The sequence below is a fragment of the Vombatus ursinus genome, unplaced genomic scaffold (assembly GCF_900497805.2).
Source record: "Vombatus ursinus unplaced genomic scaffold, bare-nosed wombat genome assembly UNPS02011334.1, whole genome shotgun sequence".
Lineage (NCBI taxonomy): Eukaryota > Metazoa > Chordata > Mammalia > Diprotodontia > Vombatidae > Vombatus > Vombatus ursinus.
The window spans coordinates 1,495,826-1,512,999 of record NW_020951112.1 but is presented as its reverse complement, the minus strand read 5'-3'; the positions used below and the strand labels follow the sequence as shown (position 1 = coordinate 1,512,999).

At 39.9% G+C, this 17,174-nt stretch overlaps 2 protein-coding genes across 3 annotated transcripts in view; one reads left to right on the top strand and one right to left on the bottom strand.

Moving 5' to 3' along the window:
- PARPBP (PARP1 binding protein) overlaps positions 1-10,302 on the top strand; it is a 75,617-nt gene extending 65,315 nt beyond the window's left edge. For both annotated transcript variants that reach the window (XM_027855881.1, XM_027855880.1), the window contains 2 exons: positions 6,415-6,553; positions 9,359-10,302. In XM_027855881.1, coding sequence (XP_027711682.1) covers positions 6,415-6,553; positions 9,359-9,702 — 483 coding nt within the window. In that variant the 3' untranslated portion in view covers positions 9,703-10,302. The remainder of the gene's footprint in view (positions 1-6,414; positions 6,554-9,358) is intronic.
- A 115-nt stretch (positions 10,303-10,417) lies between these two features.
- On the bottom strand, positions 10,418-11,734 carry PMCH (pro-melanin concentrating hormone). The gene is given in 3 exon segments (XM_027855882.1): positions 10,418-10,631; positions 10,949-11,224; positions 11,227-11,734. Coding segments are annotated over 3 exon segments (618 nt in total). The 5' UTR covers positions 11,356-11,734; the 3' UTR covers position 10,418.
- Between the last annotated feature and the right edge of the window lie 5,440 nt (positions 11,735-17,174).

The window sequence follows — 17,174 nt, the reverse complement described above, 5'->3', positions numbered from 1 at the left end:
AATACCAGGCTTGAACTTGATGCTGTAGGCGATAGGGTCCCATTTTAGAACATGAATAGCCCTGTTTGAAGAAGATAAATACAGCAGCATTGTGCAGTGAGGATTGTGAAGAATTTGAAGAGAGAAAATAGGAGGGTTAATCTTTCTCTGATCTTTGAAGGGCCTGAGCAATAATAGCTAATAATACCTGGCATTTATAGACTAAGGTTTGCCAACTGCTTTACACATGTTATCTTAGTGGGGCCTTTGAACCTGTGGGAGGAGAGAAGGCCTGATTTGATGGTAGCTCGTTTGAGAAGTCGAGGGAGGAATCAAAGATGATTAACCCTGGGGGAGGGAAAGAATGTTGGTGGCACTGAAGCCCAGAAAAGCTGGTTTTTGTTGAACAGACGAGGTTGGTTCGGAGCATTTTGAGATCGTGTCTCGTCCTCTGATCAGAGCCGGAAAAGACTAAAGGCCTAGAGAACCTGCAGTACTCCGGCCTTCATTACGTTACAAAAATGAAGACCTGGCATGTCATGGTGTCCTTGGTTTCCCTGGAATCTCTGACCAGATTAGAATTTGAAAACACTGTATATCTTCTTAATCCCCCGAGTCATTAGAACCTTTGACTTGATCTAGAGAGGGAACATCCTTAGTTTTTCAGAGAAGTCATCTTCCTTAGCATGGGCTCACGTTACCAATGTTCCTTTTGGGACATCATTCAGAACCATAATTGGAGCCTGTGTGCATCGGTTCCTTTGTTGCCCTGGAATGTTCCATCATTACTATGAGTTGGAAATGACTTGAATGAGAGAGTTTTCTGATTAATAGGGGAATCTGTTGGACAGACTTACTCTTCAAGCAAGCTGCTTATAAAATAATAAATGTCTCTGGCAGACCAGGTAAACACAGTGTAGATTGTCTTTTTCTTCAGCCCAGATGGTGACAAGTCACTATCGTGGACAAGTCACAAGATCCTGCAGGTAGCCAGTACCACTGTTGGTGCTCTTGCCCATGTCTGCAACTCCAAAGTCAACCACCACACCATGTTGCTTCTCATGTCAGTCAGATGGCATTTATCAAGCCCCTGCTATGTGCCAAGAACTGTGATACAGTTCCCGGGAACTGGGAACACAAAGAAAAGCAAAAAACAGTCCCTGCTCTTTACAGTGAGGGGTGAGGTGAATGGAAGTCAAAGACAGGAGGATGTGCAGGACAGTAGAGTATCACTGAAGCCAAAGGAGAGGCTTGAGAAGGAGGAGGTAGTCAGCACTATCAAATGCTAAGATGGTCAATTGATGCATTAATAGTATTTTCATAAAGAATACTTAAAAGTAGGGGTTAAAACAAAAACATATCCATTGTGAGGTTTTTGTGTTTTCTCTTTGTTTACTTTGCATTAGTCAGAGTCAAACAGGAATTGATACTTTGAAGTCTATACAGAACCAAAAATTAGAAGTTAACTGAAAAGGGTAATTCTTGCTTTTTCCAATATAAACAACTTGGAATAATTGATGACTTGAATTAAACCAAAACTGGGCTGAAATTCTATCTGGAATGATAGTAAATTTAGAAACATTGAAAAAGAATGAAGGTAAACTAATTATAATTAATAGTGGTACTAACAGTTAAGTGGAATATATAAATAATAATAATAATAATAATAGCTAGTATTTATATAATAACTACTATGTGTCAGTCACTATATCAAGTTGTTTGCAAATATTATCTCATTTGATCTTCACAATAACCCTGAAAGGTTGGTATCATTTTTATTATCCCCATTTTACAGTTGAAAAAGCAAGGCAACCAGAGGTTAAGTGATTTGCACGCGATCACACAACCAACAGGTGAGGGCAGATTTGAACTCAAATCTTCTTGATTCCAGGCCCAGTTCACTATCCATTGTGCCATCTATTTCCTACAACTTGCTAATGTAAAAGGAGCTTTTGTGTAGGAAAATATCAATTTAAATTTTTAAAAAATGTTTATGTACTGATTAGAAAGAAAACAACTGAATATGAAAGGGTATTTATAATTTTAAAGTTAAAGTTTTAATTATTATACTTGAGCCTTAGAAACTCATTCCAACTATAAATGATTATTTGAAGACATTCTCTAATCCATTAACAAGGAGATACAAATTAAAATAAACAACAACAGATTTTGCATTTTCCCTTTACACTCCAAAATTGTCGAAGATGACAAAAACCAAAGATAGTCAATGTTGGTGAGGCCATGGGAAGACGAGTGACTGTGGACTGGTCCATTTGTTCAGTTTGGAATCATGCAATGAAAGTGCCTAACCTGTCTGTAGCCTTTTATCCATCGATCCTGTTGCTGGGCCCCAACGATGTCCGGGACAGAAATGAAGGTGTCTGAGTCGTCCCAGTGTGTTTGGAGCCGCACCTCTTCTGGTGGCAATGTACTGGAAACAAAATGGGCCCCAATCAGCTGACAAATGGTTCTAAAAACTAGGGTCTGTGATTGTAATGGAATATCATTTAATAAGAAAGGATAAATATAAGGAATTCAGAGACACGCTGGAAGATTTGAATGAACTGGTGCAGAGCAAGGTAACCAGAGCCCAAAGAGTATTATACACAATATAAAGGGGGGTAAAAAAATTCTCAAAGAAAGCTGCACTCTCAGTAATTGAAAGCCAAAAACAAAAAATGGTGGTCCTACAAGAGAGCAGGGGGATGATAGAGGGGAGGGCAGATTGGGGGAGGGGGCAATTAGAAGCAAACACTTCTAAGGAAGGACAGGGTCAAAAGAGAGAATAGAATAAATGGGGGGCAGGATAGGATTAAGGGAAATATACTTAGTTTTTCACCACATGACTACTATGGAAGCATTTTGCATGACTATACATGTATAACCTGTATTGAGTTGCTTGCCTTCTCAATGAGGGTGGGTGGGGAGGGAGGAAGGGAGAGAATTTGGAACCCAAAGTTTTAAAAATAAATGTTAAAAAAAAATTGTTTTTGCATGCAACTGGGAAATAAGATATACAGGAAATGAGGTATAGAAATCTATCCTGCCCAACAGGAAAATTGAAGGGGAAGGGGATAAGAGAAGGGGGGGAGGTAGAAGGGAGGGCAGACTAGGGGAAGGGGTATTCAGAATGCATGCCATCTTGGGGTGGGGGGGGAGATGGGGAGAAAATTTGGAACTCAAAATCTTGTGGAAGTAAATGTTGAAAACTAAAAATAAATCTATTATTTAAAAAAAAATGGTGGTCCTAGAGAACAGATAATATATATATTTAGAGTCAGAAAGACCTGAGTTCAAATCCAGCCTCAAACACTTCCTAGTTGTTGGTTCCTGGGCAAGTCACTTAGCCTGTCTACCTCAGTTTCTCCATCTGTAAAATGGGCATAATAATAGCACCTACCTCCCAGGGTTGTTGTGAGGATCATATAATTGTTAGGTTCTCAACATAGTGCCTGGTTATATAGTAGGCACTATATAAATATTAGCTGTTATTATTTTTGTTACTGTTATCATGGCATTGAGACATGGAAATGCTAGAACAGAATATTGCGTCCACTGTCTGATGCACTATTGGCCATTCTTTCTTAATTTTTTCTTTGTTCCCTTGGAGGGTTCAATCTGGAAAAGGAGAGGGGGAGCTTTCTCTCCCCTTTCCTCCAAATGACTGATAGAATGACAAAAGACATCAGTAAAACATTTTTTTTTAAAAAGGGAAACTCCATTTCACTGTTAATGCAGTTGACTTATGATAATAGTTGTAACTTTTTAGCAGTTTGACTCATTCTTCTCCTTAATATAACCAGAGTCAGGCTTTCCTATATGAGGTACTATTTTCCTCAAACTGGGAACCTCCTAAAAATTTCAGTTTAAAAACAGTTTGTGGCAAAAGGACTTTACCAATTCTTGGCAAACTTGAAGTTCATTGCAATTTTACTGCGCGTGGAAATCTTTCCAAAGGGTGGCGGTGGGGGAGGGGAAACCACTCTAAAGCAAAATTCAATCTCTTCTCCTCATGTGACTCGAACCTAAAACGATTTGAACAGCCACACATGAATCTGGACATTATTCTCAGTTGTTTAGCACTTCAAAAGCCGCTTCAAGAGAGAATTGTTTTGCCTATTTGTGATTCCAATACAAATAAACAGAGAGATTTGGAAAATTTGCAACAGGAAGAAATCTCAATTCTAAGTAACCACTAATCTTGTGAACAGAAATTCAACTTCTGTGAACAAAGGAAAAGCAGCCTCTTTTAAAGTTATAAATACAATCTAATGCAGCAACTTAACATTTTCTCCCTATTTGGGGGTAGAATTAATAAAATCAAAGAATCTTAAGTGTGTGAAGGGACCCTAGAGAGTCCAGCCTCCTTTCCAGTTCAGGAATTCCTTCTCTGATCTCCCTGATGGGGATACAGATAACCTCTCTTGGACATTTTGAGTGACAGGGCTCCCTATTTCACTAGATGGCTTATTCCAACTAGTTCAAATCAACGTGTATTTATTGAGAGCCTACTATGTGTCAGGCCCTGTTATGTACTGGGAAATCCTAGCCCTCAAGAGCTTACATTCCATTTCTGGATGACATGACTTGTTTAAAAATTCTTAATTTTATGAAGAGAGTAGTATCTACATCTTTTTATCTTATACCCAGTGGTTAGAGCTACGTGTAACAGAGCTACAATAAAAATAAGCTTATTTCATCTTCTATGTGATAGCAATTTTCAAATACGTTTAAAGTTAATCCACATTTCCTCATTTCTTCTCTGAGTAGCAACCTCAGGTCATTTAACTCTTCCTCATATGACTTGGCTTTCAGACCTTTCACCATCTTGGTCATGGACCTTTAGATGCTCTCTAGATTGTCAGGGTCTCCATTGACATGTCATATTTAAAGCTGAGCATGTACTCCGAGTGCAGTCTGATCAGTGCAGAGAATAATGGAACTATTACTTCCCCATGATCCAGTATATACTTCTCTTAATGGACCCGATGATTAAAATTGCTTTCTTGGCAGCCGTTTCACAGTATTGGCGACGTTGGACTTGCAGTTGACCAAAATCTCTTGTCTTCTCCCATATGGAAGGCTATTAATTAGATCCCTTTTGTTCTTATGCAGTTAGTAATTTTTTGAACCTAAGCACAGGACTTTGCATTTAACCCTAATAAATTTTATCTTGTTGCTTTTGGCCCCTTGTTGCAGCCTGTTGAAATCTTTTTGAATCTGGCTTCTGGCATCTGTTTCCTTAGTTATCCTGCCTAGCTTTGTACATCTGTGAATTTGACAACCAGTGTTTTGCGATAGCAGAAACCACCTTCGTGATCCTTTTTATGCAGAGTCTCTGTGTATGGGGGGAGGGAGGAGTATATTTTGTTTTTGTCTTTAACAAGAAACATCAATGAAAGTAAAACATCTCATGTAATTGAGGCAAATGAAAAGTGATTTTTAGTGGGATAGTGGGAACAGATGATGTCATAGGCAAGGGAAATTCAAGTCTGGGAGACATAAAAGTCCTTTATCCTTTAGGGTTATGGGCAGCTTTTGGAAAAGATTTGCTGTTTCTCTGTGCCCTCTGAATGGAAGCTTGTTCTAATTTTGTTTAATGCACAATTGAGGAGCATTTCTCCCTGGTGTAGAGATCGTTGCCATTATCTCTGGAAAGATTCATAGTTGTTTATTTCAGTGTGCTCCAAAGCTACTCTTAGCCAGGATGATAGCCAACATTTATAAAGCACTGTAAGGTTTGCAGACTGCTTTACCTGTATTGTTTCATTCTGCCTTCATAACAACCCTCTGGGATAGGTGCTATTATTATCCCCATTTTACACATGAGGAAACTGAGGCAGAGAGAAGTTAAGTCACTTGCCCAGGGTCACACTGAGTTTCTCAGGCAGGATTCACACTCAATTCTTACTGACACTGAGTCCTTCAACCACACCACTGAGCTGTCTGATGCAATCTCCAGAGGGTTAGCAGTCATAGAATGTCATTCATAGCATAACTTAGTTTTAATTCAAGGTGCTGTTTCCCTGATGACCCCCAAATTGTCAGACTTTAATTTCTTTGAGAAGTCTTCATACTATCCATGGAGCATAATTTTCTCTGAAATTAATTTATTTTTCTAATTCAGTGTCACCAATTTCTGACTTGAAAGATACATGAACAAAAACAAATTTGTCGTGAGAATTCGTAGACTCATAGAACTGGCGCTGGAAAAGACCTTAGATGGGTCTAGTTCAACTCCTTTGATTAGGCGAGAAGCGACTTGTCCAAGGCCACACAGGCAGTAGGGAGCAAGACATCAGAAAAGGATTTCAGGACTCAAGATGAATGAAACTTGTAATGATCAGAAGAATTTTAAAGGATTTTTGTGAGATGAGCCTTAGCTGAACAATAAGCATATTAGTGATTGTTCATTTTCTTCTATTGCTTCACCAGATGAAACAAACCTTAATTAGGTCCCAATTTGCTTGCACTTACAAAGAGGACTTCATGACCAGCCATGAGAGATGCAGCTGGAGGAACCAGACAGAAGACGAGCCAGCATGCACGCCTCACCTGCAAAATGCCCTTACTGGTAATTGCTGTCCCGTTATCTGAACGGTTTATAACTAACTCTGAACTAACAGCAGAATGGAAAACCCAAAACAAAACAAAACAACAAAAAAACAAAGTTTTTTAAGTGATGGGAAATTTATTCATTTCTTTAAATGAAATAAAATGTTGTGTTTTGCTTAAGTGAAACTACATAACAGTTTGCAAGTGCATAAAGCATCCCACTTGAACTTTTGATTGATCTTAAACTTCATAAATTAAGAAAAAAAACATTGGAGTATTTTAGATACCATTTTTGTTCTTCATTTGAAAAGTTATTATGTATAGACATATAAGTTTAAATTCTTCTCTCTGATCATTATTCTTTATTGTAAGGCAGCTCACTCTACTTTATTCTTCTTAAACCCATCCTTTATCCTCACTGCAGACTCTATTCACTCTATGCCTGCCTGTGCAATTCCCCTTTCACTTATTCTGTCAGTCCATCATTCCTTCCCTGCCCTTACTTTCCTCCCTAAACAGTCTCAGTCCCATAGATAACCAGTTCGCTGATCCAGCATCTTCCACCCTTGAATCCCTTGCTGTCCCGTTGGCTCGTTACTCACCTCTGCCAACTCCCTACCCTTGGTCGTCTTCCCCATCTGCCTTTTCTGAGCTGATGCAGGAGATACTGAATGTTTTTTAGAAGGAAGCACTCAACAGTGCTGGCAATATCCATTACAAATTCATTTTTTGTCATCTTGTATAGACTCTTATTGTTTAATGGAAATCCATTTCTCTTCCGATTGATTGTCTATCACATTCTACGTAATGACTTTTCTACACCTCCTTTCTCTTGTAAGCCCCCGGTGCTGCCTCTTCTTGTCTGTTAGCAGATAATATCAAGATCATTTGTCACCAGTCTTCTCATTTCTCCTTTGTACGTTATGTCCCCTCAATATATTTATTCATCCTCTCCTTTGCTCTAGTCTCTGAGCAGGAGATGGTTCTCTTGTTTGCTGAGGTTAAACTCTTGATCTCATTCCCTCCAGACTCCTCTAGGATCTCTCCCCATGGGTTATTCCCTCTCCCTCATTTCAATCTCTACATGTTGTCTCGCTCCTTTCCCACTGACTACAAATTTTCTCAAGCTTCACTTGTCCTCACAAACCTTCACTTGACCCTGACGTCTCCTCAAATTAGCCTTCTCAAACTCTCTTCCCGTTTACTCCCAGGCTTCTAGAACAGGGGTTCTTAGCCTGGCTTCCATGGATAGATTTCAGGAGTCTGTGAACTTGGGGAAAAATACATCTTTATTTTCATTAACCTTTAAGTGAAATTTAAAATTCCAATTATTCAAAAACATGATTTGGAGAGGAGTTCCATCAGTTTTACCAGACCGTCAAAAGGGTCCGTGACACAAAAAAGGTCACAAGTCCCTATTCTAAAAAGAAGAGGCCATATTGACTATTTTGCTTCTTAATCACTCAGTCGTTTTTCACCACTCCGTCATCTGGCTTCATACCCTACCACCACTCCATAATAGTGCTCTCCCAGCAATATTTTGTGATCTCTTAACTGCTAAACTCAATGGCCATTTCTGCCTTAAGGTGTTTATATTTGACACCATATATTACTCCCTTCCTCCTGGATGCTCCCTTTCTTTCCCTTGGCCTAGATGACAGCTGTCTTTCATTTCTCCTTCTACCTCTCTGGCCACTGCTCAATTACCTTTGTTAGATTATCATCCATCTCCTGCCCCCTAAAAGTGTATGTGATCCAAGACACCACTCTGGACCCTATTCTGTCTGTATATTCTTTCCCTTGGTGAGTTCATCCACTCTCATGGGTTCAGTTATTATCTGTAGGCACACTACTCTCAGATCCATAAATCCATTCCTAATCTCTCTTTGGGACTCCAGTCCAGACACTGATTCCTGGCTGTCTAGTTGACATCTTAAAAACAACCTCTCCAAAGTGGAACATATCACTTTTCCCCAAGCATTTATCTTCCCCAAACGTAGTATCTATGGCCATGTTTTCTCTGCCCCAGGCTTAACTTTTAAATGGGGAATTACAAAGTAAGAGATTCTTTTAAATAATGTGGTAATATAGAGTAATATGAGAAGCAACTTGGTGTTAGTGGTTAGGGAGCTAACCTTATAGTTAGCAACATGTAGAGATCCAAGGGTCTGCCTTTGTCACTTACTGCTTATCTGACCAAGAGCATGTCTTTTCACCTCCTCTTGTCCCAGGCGGTTCTCTACTAAGGGGCAAGTGATTTGCCAGTCTGCATCAGTAGAGAGAGTTTCCATGTTGGAAATCCCCTTCAGCAGTGAAATCCTAGGTCCAGATTGACCCTCCTCCCTCCCAGTCCTCCCAAAAAGTAGGATGGAGATGCTATATAAAATGAGAGTGGCTAATATTTTTAGTTTTGTACTAAATTCCATAACAAATTTAATTTTTAAGATTAATTGCAAACTAGCTCAAAGTCATAGAGAGTTAAATATTTAAAATATTTTTTCTATAAGTAACCTTTGTGACTAGACAAAATTATAAATTAATTGTTTATTAAAAGAAAGTATTTTGTTGAGAATCACATTTTAGGCGATGTAAAGAGATAAGAATTGAAGACCGAGGAGTTTAATGGTGATGTGCTTACATTGGATACCCTCTCTCTCCAGAGCATTCCTATTTAGTTAATCAGCTGACCGGATTTTATATAAAGAATGTTTGTTGAAAACATATAACCTTTGAATGCGTTAGTCTACTCTGAATTCTTCTGGGCAGTAGTACTGAATAGGTGTTTATTTTCCTTTTTTTTTTTTTTATACCTCTTGCATAATAGAAGGCACGGATTCATTTGATGGAGTACCAACCCTTGGAACAAATTCTGGAAATGTTCAGCTGAACAGAAGTAAAAATGAAAGATTATCCAAAAAATCAAGTGGTCAGACAGGAAACAAGGGCCCCAAGAGGAAACAGGTGGATTTGAATGGTGACAATGGCCTCTGTGATCATGAAAATGAACTGTCTCGGCTCCAAATGAGTAAGATCCCTAAGTCGTCGAGCAATCTACAGAGTAAATCAAACCAAATTCTAGCCAGATCAGCAGTAAAAGGCTGCAAGCCAGCCACCAAGAATAAATTGATTGCAGGGCAGACAAAATTAACTCAGTTTTTTAGACTCTGAATTTGTCTCTTTTGTTCCCTGGGTGTCTGTATTAGTCACTACCAAAAACCAAGTCATCAGCGAAAAGGTCATGACTATCACCTTTGGAAAGATCAACATGTCAAGTACACTAGTGCTTTGTCTGATTGAAATGTAGAACATAGAAGGTGTTACATCAGTCAAACAGACAAATGAATCATGATTGTGCTGAATTCTCACAAAGTTTATTATACGGCAAAATGATTACATTTAGTTTACCCAGGAAAAATCTCAACTGTTTGTTCCAAAATACAAACATTGATCACATGTACATTTACGAAGCACAGGAACTTTCATGTTTTGTTTCACTGGCACCTAAACAGCTTTGTTTTCTTGGGAAAAGATGATGTAGGCCTGCAGGTATCAGATTTGCCAGCAAGGTCGATAGACTCTTCCCAGCATGCACCTGAGCACTGTGTAGGGAGAAAAGAATTCCAAAAGTTTAGATTGTTAAAAGAACTACATTACAGTGACTAAACTAGAAGTACAAGAATGATTCGATTAATGTAGTAATTCTGAGTAAACAGAATTGCTATAATTTCATCAGTATTAGTTAACTTACTGTGTGCTAAGTGCTTTATATTAAAAATTGTATTTTTACGATGGTATTCTTGTTTGATATTGTTTTAATTATCTATTTCTAAAGCCATATTCCCGTTTTTGATAACTTTTAAGATGTCTGAGTTGAATAAATAAAACTACTCACTGTCAAAATCTCTCCTTCCTATTGGAAATTTAACTGAGTTTTCTTCATCCCCAATCTCTCTCCTCTCCTGTGTTGATTCAATATTCTGAACTCCATTGTCAGCTGGAAAAGCCACTGATCCCTTCAGTGCAAGATAAGGGAGCTGCTTAAGAGCTAGGCTCAACGGAAGACCACGGTTTAAGAAACTATGTTTGGAGCCTACGTTCTGTTTAAAAGAAAAAGTTGAATTATGTTTCAGCTTTCTTATTATAAAATGGAAGTGGGTACAACATGTGTGTGTTAATTAGTGACACCCGTTTAATTTTTGTTCAGAAACACTTGCATGAACAGTGTTCAATAGGACTGAAAACCTTCTAGGGTTTTCAATCATCACATTGATGATAATTGAGACATCAACAGGATTACATTAAAGCCATAACTATCAATCATAGATATTTTTTGTGGAGCTTTAAGAAGACAGGTACAAATGATTTTGGACTTCTATTGATGTTAAGGAAAATGGAAGTGGATAGTGACTCATACCTTTGGATTTCTTCTCTCCTCCTCGTTGATGTAGCCACCCTCCTCGGATTTATAATGTTCAAGGGAAGGTGCAGCTCCGGATTTCTCTGCAATGTCTTCCTTCTGAAGGGCTTTGCCTAGCCCAAATGGATTTAGGAGCATGTCGTCCTCAACGGTTCTCATGGTTTTTGATGCTGAAAGCAAAAATGCTTGGGAGAAGAAAGACAAAGTTAGTATGAGCATGTAGGATGAGAACCCCATGTCTATGATTCTTCCTGTTTGCTGTTTGTCTAGGACCATGCAAGTGCCTTGGAAAAGAAAGCCTCCTCACTTGACATCCTTCCTCCACTGTCCCTACCTTTTATATGTTTTCCCCTGTGAAGGGAGAGCACTTCAACGATTTGTCTCTCATTTTTTGAGTGATTCATCAAATGAAGACACTCGCCTTTTGTGTAGCTAAAACCTTACATTGTTTAGATTTGGGCATTGTAGATTTTTAATCTGCGGCATGAATTTTCTCAGAGTGTGATTAAAAGTCTTTGTGGAAGGCTTAGTGTACAATAAACTAGACATTCTTCGTAAATGGGATGTTATTAATGTAGTCCACAGGACATCTGGCTCTTTGCTCATCCTCTTCTCAATAGAACTTACCTTTTGATTGAATACATTAAAAAATCCAACCATTCAAAGATGACAGGCAGAAGGATTTTGTTTCATTTTAATCCCTGTATAAGGTGTAATTGCTTTTAAGTGATAGTTTTTTGATAAATGCTTGACAAAATAAATCCCTGATGATTGAAATACATATGGTGGTAAACAAGTTTATAACTCAGGCATTACATCTGAAGTCACCATGTTAATAATCTATCTCTATACTTCTGAAAAAATACTTTTTGTAGGACACTGATACATTTGCTTTTTCTTTGTATCTTCAGTGCTTAGCACATTGCCTGGCACATAGTATGCCCCTAATAAATGCTTGTTGATTGATTGACATATTTTCTTTTCTCCTTCGGCATAAAATTCACTGTCAGCACATACATTTGGTATCAAGATAACTGCGGTCCACTCAGGTCTTCCTCTCTCCTTTTCATCCTCCCTTTTCCACCCTCTCTAATCCAACTCATTAAAAGACATTTTCAGGAAGAGATTTCCATCAACAGTGGGGGTATCCTGGGCTCTAGTAGCGTGTCCATCCGGCAGGAGAAAGTTAGTGTTAGTTTAACTTCACCCTAAATGAGACCCTTCTGATCATTTCTACCTCTGGACAGTATCTACAGGATGAGTAGGGTCTCCCCATTGCAGTATTCCCCTAGGTGAGGGGAGAGATCTGCCCAACTTCCAAGGAAAAGACATACTTTCCCTACCTAAGATTAACCACCCCCTGTCCAAAATAAGTCCCTCAGAGTGTGCCCACTTAATACCTACCAAAGTTAGGGCATCACCCAGTATGTTCTTAGCCAGGATTAGTGGGAATGCATTGGGTTTTTTTTTTTTTTAGTATTTTGCTGATTCCTAAAGCAAAGGCTAGGTTCAAAAGATTTCCTTATTGTTACAGCACTTCTGGGCAGATGGCTTGAGGTAGGAACCATTTTGGGTATTGATGGCATCTTAACAATGATCAGATATCAAGTAGGGTCCTTTTTTGTCCCCTGTCTTGGGAAGATAATCCAGGACCTTCTCAGAAGGTAAGGTGAGCAACCTGGCTTACCTTATATTTGCGGTGAAAATTCTGCTATGGGCAGCACAGCCTAGCCAGGACTCTCCAAAGTGGCTTCCACAAAGAACAGAAAGATGACAGGGCCAGGCCTGACACCACTGTGCAATGGGATGTCGATAGTGCCAGACACTTGACTGGAAGATCCTGGTGGGTGGAATAGCAGGAACTTCTGATGGTGAATATGGGGAGCACTGATGCTGAAGACTATAGCCACTCTTGGTCATGAGTGACACCCCAGATCATCTCTCCAACCACAAATTTGCTGGTGCATAGAGCCTGGAAGACCTTAGCGTTACCACTTGGGTGACAGGTTGCTTCCATGATGATGCTCATCCATGTTTGGATGAGCTGAGGGTGGTGCAGGTGTCATCCCCTCAAAGTTCAAAGCAGAAGGCAGTCACTTTGCTGACGTGGGATAGACTGAAGGAATAGTGCCAGCCTCTCCTGTGGCTGCCCGCTGAAGCAATAGCCCCTGGGTCCAAGCCAGAAGCAACCCCAGGAGTCTCCCAGAAGAACTGTGTCCCCTAGGAAGATCTAGAGGACTTGAATCAAGCTATGAAGTACCGGGGAGTAGCCAGAGAGAGAGAGAGAGAGAGAGAGAGAGAGAGAGAGAGAGAGAGAGAGAGAGAGAGAGAGAGAGAGAGGGAGAGAGAGGGAGAGAGAGGAAAGAGAGAGAGAGAAGCCCAGGGCACCTCCAGGAAGCCCTCAGCATGATACAGAGACACTTCATGCTGTTCATCTACTGAGACATGTCTCTCCCTTTCTGGCTGCTCTATCCTCCAGGACCTGTCCAGGGGGGCCCAGCACACCACCCACAATGATGGTGAGTGTCCAGAGCCAAGCTCTCTGGCACTCAGAAACCCTGGCTTTGCCCTCTGCTCCTGCAAGAGCTGGACACCCCCCCCACCCCCAATCTGCCCAGCTGGACTCAGCTCTCTTCCTTCTTCTTTCTTCTCTTCTTCAGCCACCATCTTCCCCAATCAATCAATTGTTAAGATGCCATCAATACCCAAAATGGTTCCTACCTTAAGCTATCTGCCCAGAAGTGCTCTAAGAATAACGTAAAATAGCATCTGCTATATACCAGGCACTGTGCTAAGGGCTGAGGATACAAAAAGAAGCAAAAGACAGGCAGTTCTTCCCCTCAAGAAAGTTTCTGATCTATATTTTCTTTTTTTTTTCTTTTTTCTTTTTTTACTATTTTTTATTAATTTATTTTGATTTATCAACAATCACTTTCATAAGCTTTTGAGTTTTAAATTTTTCTCCCCCCTCTTCCTGCCTCCCTCCCCAAGATGGTGCACAATCTGATATAGCTGATCTATATTTTCATAGTGTATCTCATCTACCATCCTGTTAAAGCAATATTTTCAATAAATGTGTTCTGAGGATGATAACTATGTATTTGTTTTTGGTTAGTGACTAAGGACATTTCAATTTTAAGCAACATGCATTAGGCACTTATTGTGTACAGAGGACTGAGCTTAAAATGTAGGAGGAAGTTGCAAGGGTTAAATAAAGCACAGTCTCTGCTCATGCACTTTACAGTTTAGTCAGATGCAGCCCATATGCAGAGAATAATCATAGGAAAGGATTCAGATGTGCCTCGTAAACCAGGAGGTTCAAGTTCAGTGGGAAGGGGCCAGCATCCTAACTGCCTGAGGGGTTCAAGGAGAGTTTCTTGAAGGTGGTTAGAGTAGCAATCAATCAAGAAGCGTTCATTAAGTGCTTACTATGTGCAGGAGAAACAGTCCCTGACCTCAAGAGGCTTACATTCTAATGGGAAAGACAACATCTAAATAAATAAGCAAATACAAGATATATACCGACTACTTGTACTGGAATGCAAAAGCATGTTTTAAGCACCTGCAGTATGTAAAGCACTGCGCTAAGCATTAGAGATAGAAACAGAAAATCAAGATAGTCTCTGCTTTCAAGGGGCTGATATTCTGATGGAATAGACCACACAGCATTCATAGTCATGTTGAATTTGTGACAGATGGAAAGTCCAGGTAGTAATTAGGGGAAGTAGTCAAGCAGATGGCAAAGCACTGAGGACCCTGGGCAGTAATGGTACAGCAGATGGTCTGCTTCCAAGAGGATAGAGGGTACCTAAGGGTTAAAGTAGATTGAGGCTCTGGGGTCTTTTCGGCAGAATAAAGATGTAGGGGTCACCATCCAACTGACAGTGGGAATCTTGTGACTGGTGGAAACTGGACAACTGGGCAAAAAGGGTTGGTTGGGGAAGGGAAAGGTTCATGCTCTGTCATCCTACTGTCTTTTGGTGGACTAGAGGAAGGTCATCTCAGAAGTTAAGGCACTAGCTACTGGGAGGTCAAGGAAAGAAAGGCCTTCTGTGGGATGTGAGCTGAGGCTTGAACAAAGCCAGGGAAACTAAGAGGTGGAGGTAAGGAGGGAGAGTATTCCAGGACTGAGAAACAACCCGTGGAGAAACACAGAGACAAGATGGAGTTTTGTGTTCAAAGAATAGCAATCAGGCCAGTATGACTGGATCGTAGGGTAGATGGAGGGCACAAAAGCATACAAAGACTGATAAGATAGAAAGGGGCCAGACTATGAAGAAACTTAAAGACTATTTTGTATTTTATTGGAATTGGTTGTCCCATAGGCACCTCAAAATCATTATTTCCAAAACAGAACTCACAGACAGTGAAATAATATCAAAATTTTTCATAGCAAGTTTTTCTGATAAAGGCTTCTTTTCTCAAATATTTGGGAACTGTGTCAAATTTGTAAAAATAAGAGACAGTACTCAATTGATAAATTGTCACATTTTTCTTGCTTTTTTGTGATATGGCTAAAACAGAAATATGTTGCATGCTTTTACATGTGTAACTATTGTATTGCTTGCCTTCTCAGTGGGTGGGGGAGGGGCAGTGGGGAGAGAGAATTTAGAACTCAGTCTTTTTTAAATGATAAAATAATACTCAAAAAAAAATTGTCCTCCAGCAAACCAAGAACAATGATTGGCACCTGGAAGGCATTTATTGAAAATTCATTTTAACATATTGAATTCAACTTGGCATAATGGGAAGTCAACCCACATTTTCCTAGGGTTTATGAGTCCGTCAGGGTGGATGCTCTTTCTACTGATACAGAGTTCAACCCCTCCTCACCCTAACAGATATTCTTCATGAGTTTCTGACACTGGAGGTGGAAGGTGCAGGGAGAGAATTCACTACCCAAAGGCCAATTTCAGGCAATTTTTTTTTTTTAAAGAGATCATTGATCATTCTGGACAGAGAAGTTTTAGTTGAATGATAAGATCAGAAGCCAGATTGCAGAGAATTTGGAAGCAAGTGAGGGGACTTGAAGTGTGGGTACCTTGTGTAGATGACTTTCTCAATGGGTTCAACCCCTTGAGGAGAGAGATATTTGATGATGGGTAATGGAATTGTAGGATCAAGTGAGGGGTTTTTAGTGAAGGGGGAGACATGGGTAGGTTTGGACAACAAGGAACTAGCCAATTGATAGAAAGAGAGAGGGTGAAGATAAAGAGAAAATGGGAATGATAGGAAATCTGCTGGAGAAGGCTGGAGGAGATGGGATGATATGTGCATATAGAGGTGTTTGTCTTGGTAGGAAGAAGGGCCACCTCTTCAGCCAAGAATGAAATGAAAGAGGATAGTGGGGAAGGCATTTGATTAATGTCACATAAGGAGAAGGGAAGAAGAAAGAGCTCTTGAGGGAATGGCCTCGGTTTTTTCGGTGAAATATGAGGCAAAATTCTCAACTGAAGGGGCAGCAGTAACCATGAGAGGTTTGAGAAAGGACAAAAAGTTTTGGAAAAGCAGCTATGGTGAATGGGATAATGAATTGATTAGGGATATGTGAAAGGATTGCCTTGTTATGGTGAAGGCCCCATTGAGATTATGTAACTCAAGTGTGTAGTAGACCCAATATATAAGCTTGCATGATTCTTCTCCATCTCTATTTATAGACACATTAGTAGTACTGAAGGAGGCAGATGATAAGAATAATCCAGGGCTGGAGTTTGGCAAGACATGATCTTTGATGAGACAAGGGAGGACGGGATTCAAGAGCAGAGGACATTATAGAATTGAATCACTTTGCCAAGGGATTGATGTAGGGAAGGGAGGAAAAGTGTAACCAATGTATGGGCGATGGCCAGGGAAAGAACTGAGAGGTGAAGAGAGTGGAGGTCATGATGAGGATGAAGAATAATTCCGAGTTAGTCATAAAGCATATAGGGAAAGATGGAATAAGAGATTATGTTCAGATAAAGAAGTTTTACATTTCATGAAAATGGAAATATAACACCTGTGGTTGATGGAAAGTCAAGGGTATGCCCATCTCAAAGATGGGTGGCCAGCCCAGGATGGTTGGGAAGGGAGGAAGGAGGGAGAAGTATATCCGTGGTATAGAGAATGGCATGAGCAGAGGTACAGAATCAAGAAAATGGGGAACATACACAGGGAATGGTGAGAGTTCCAGTTTTAATAGAATGTTGCATTCCTGAGAGAAAAGTAGTGAGATCTGGAAAAT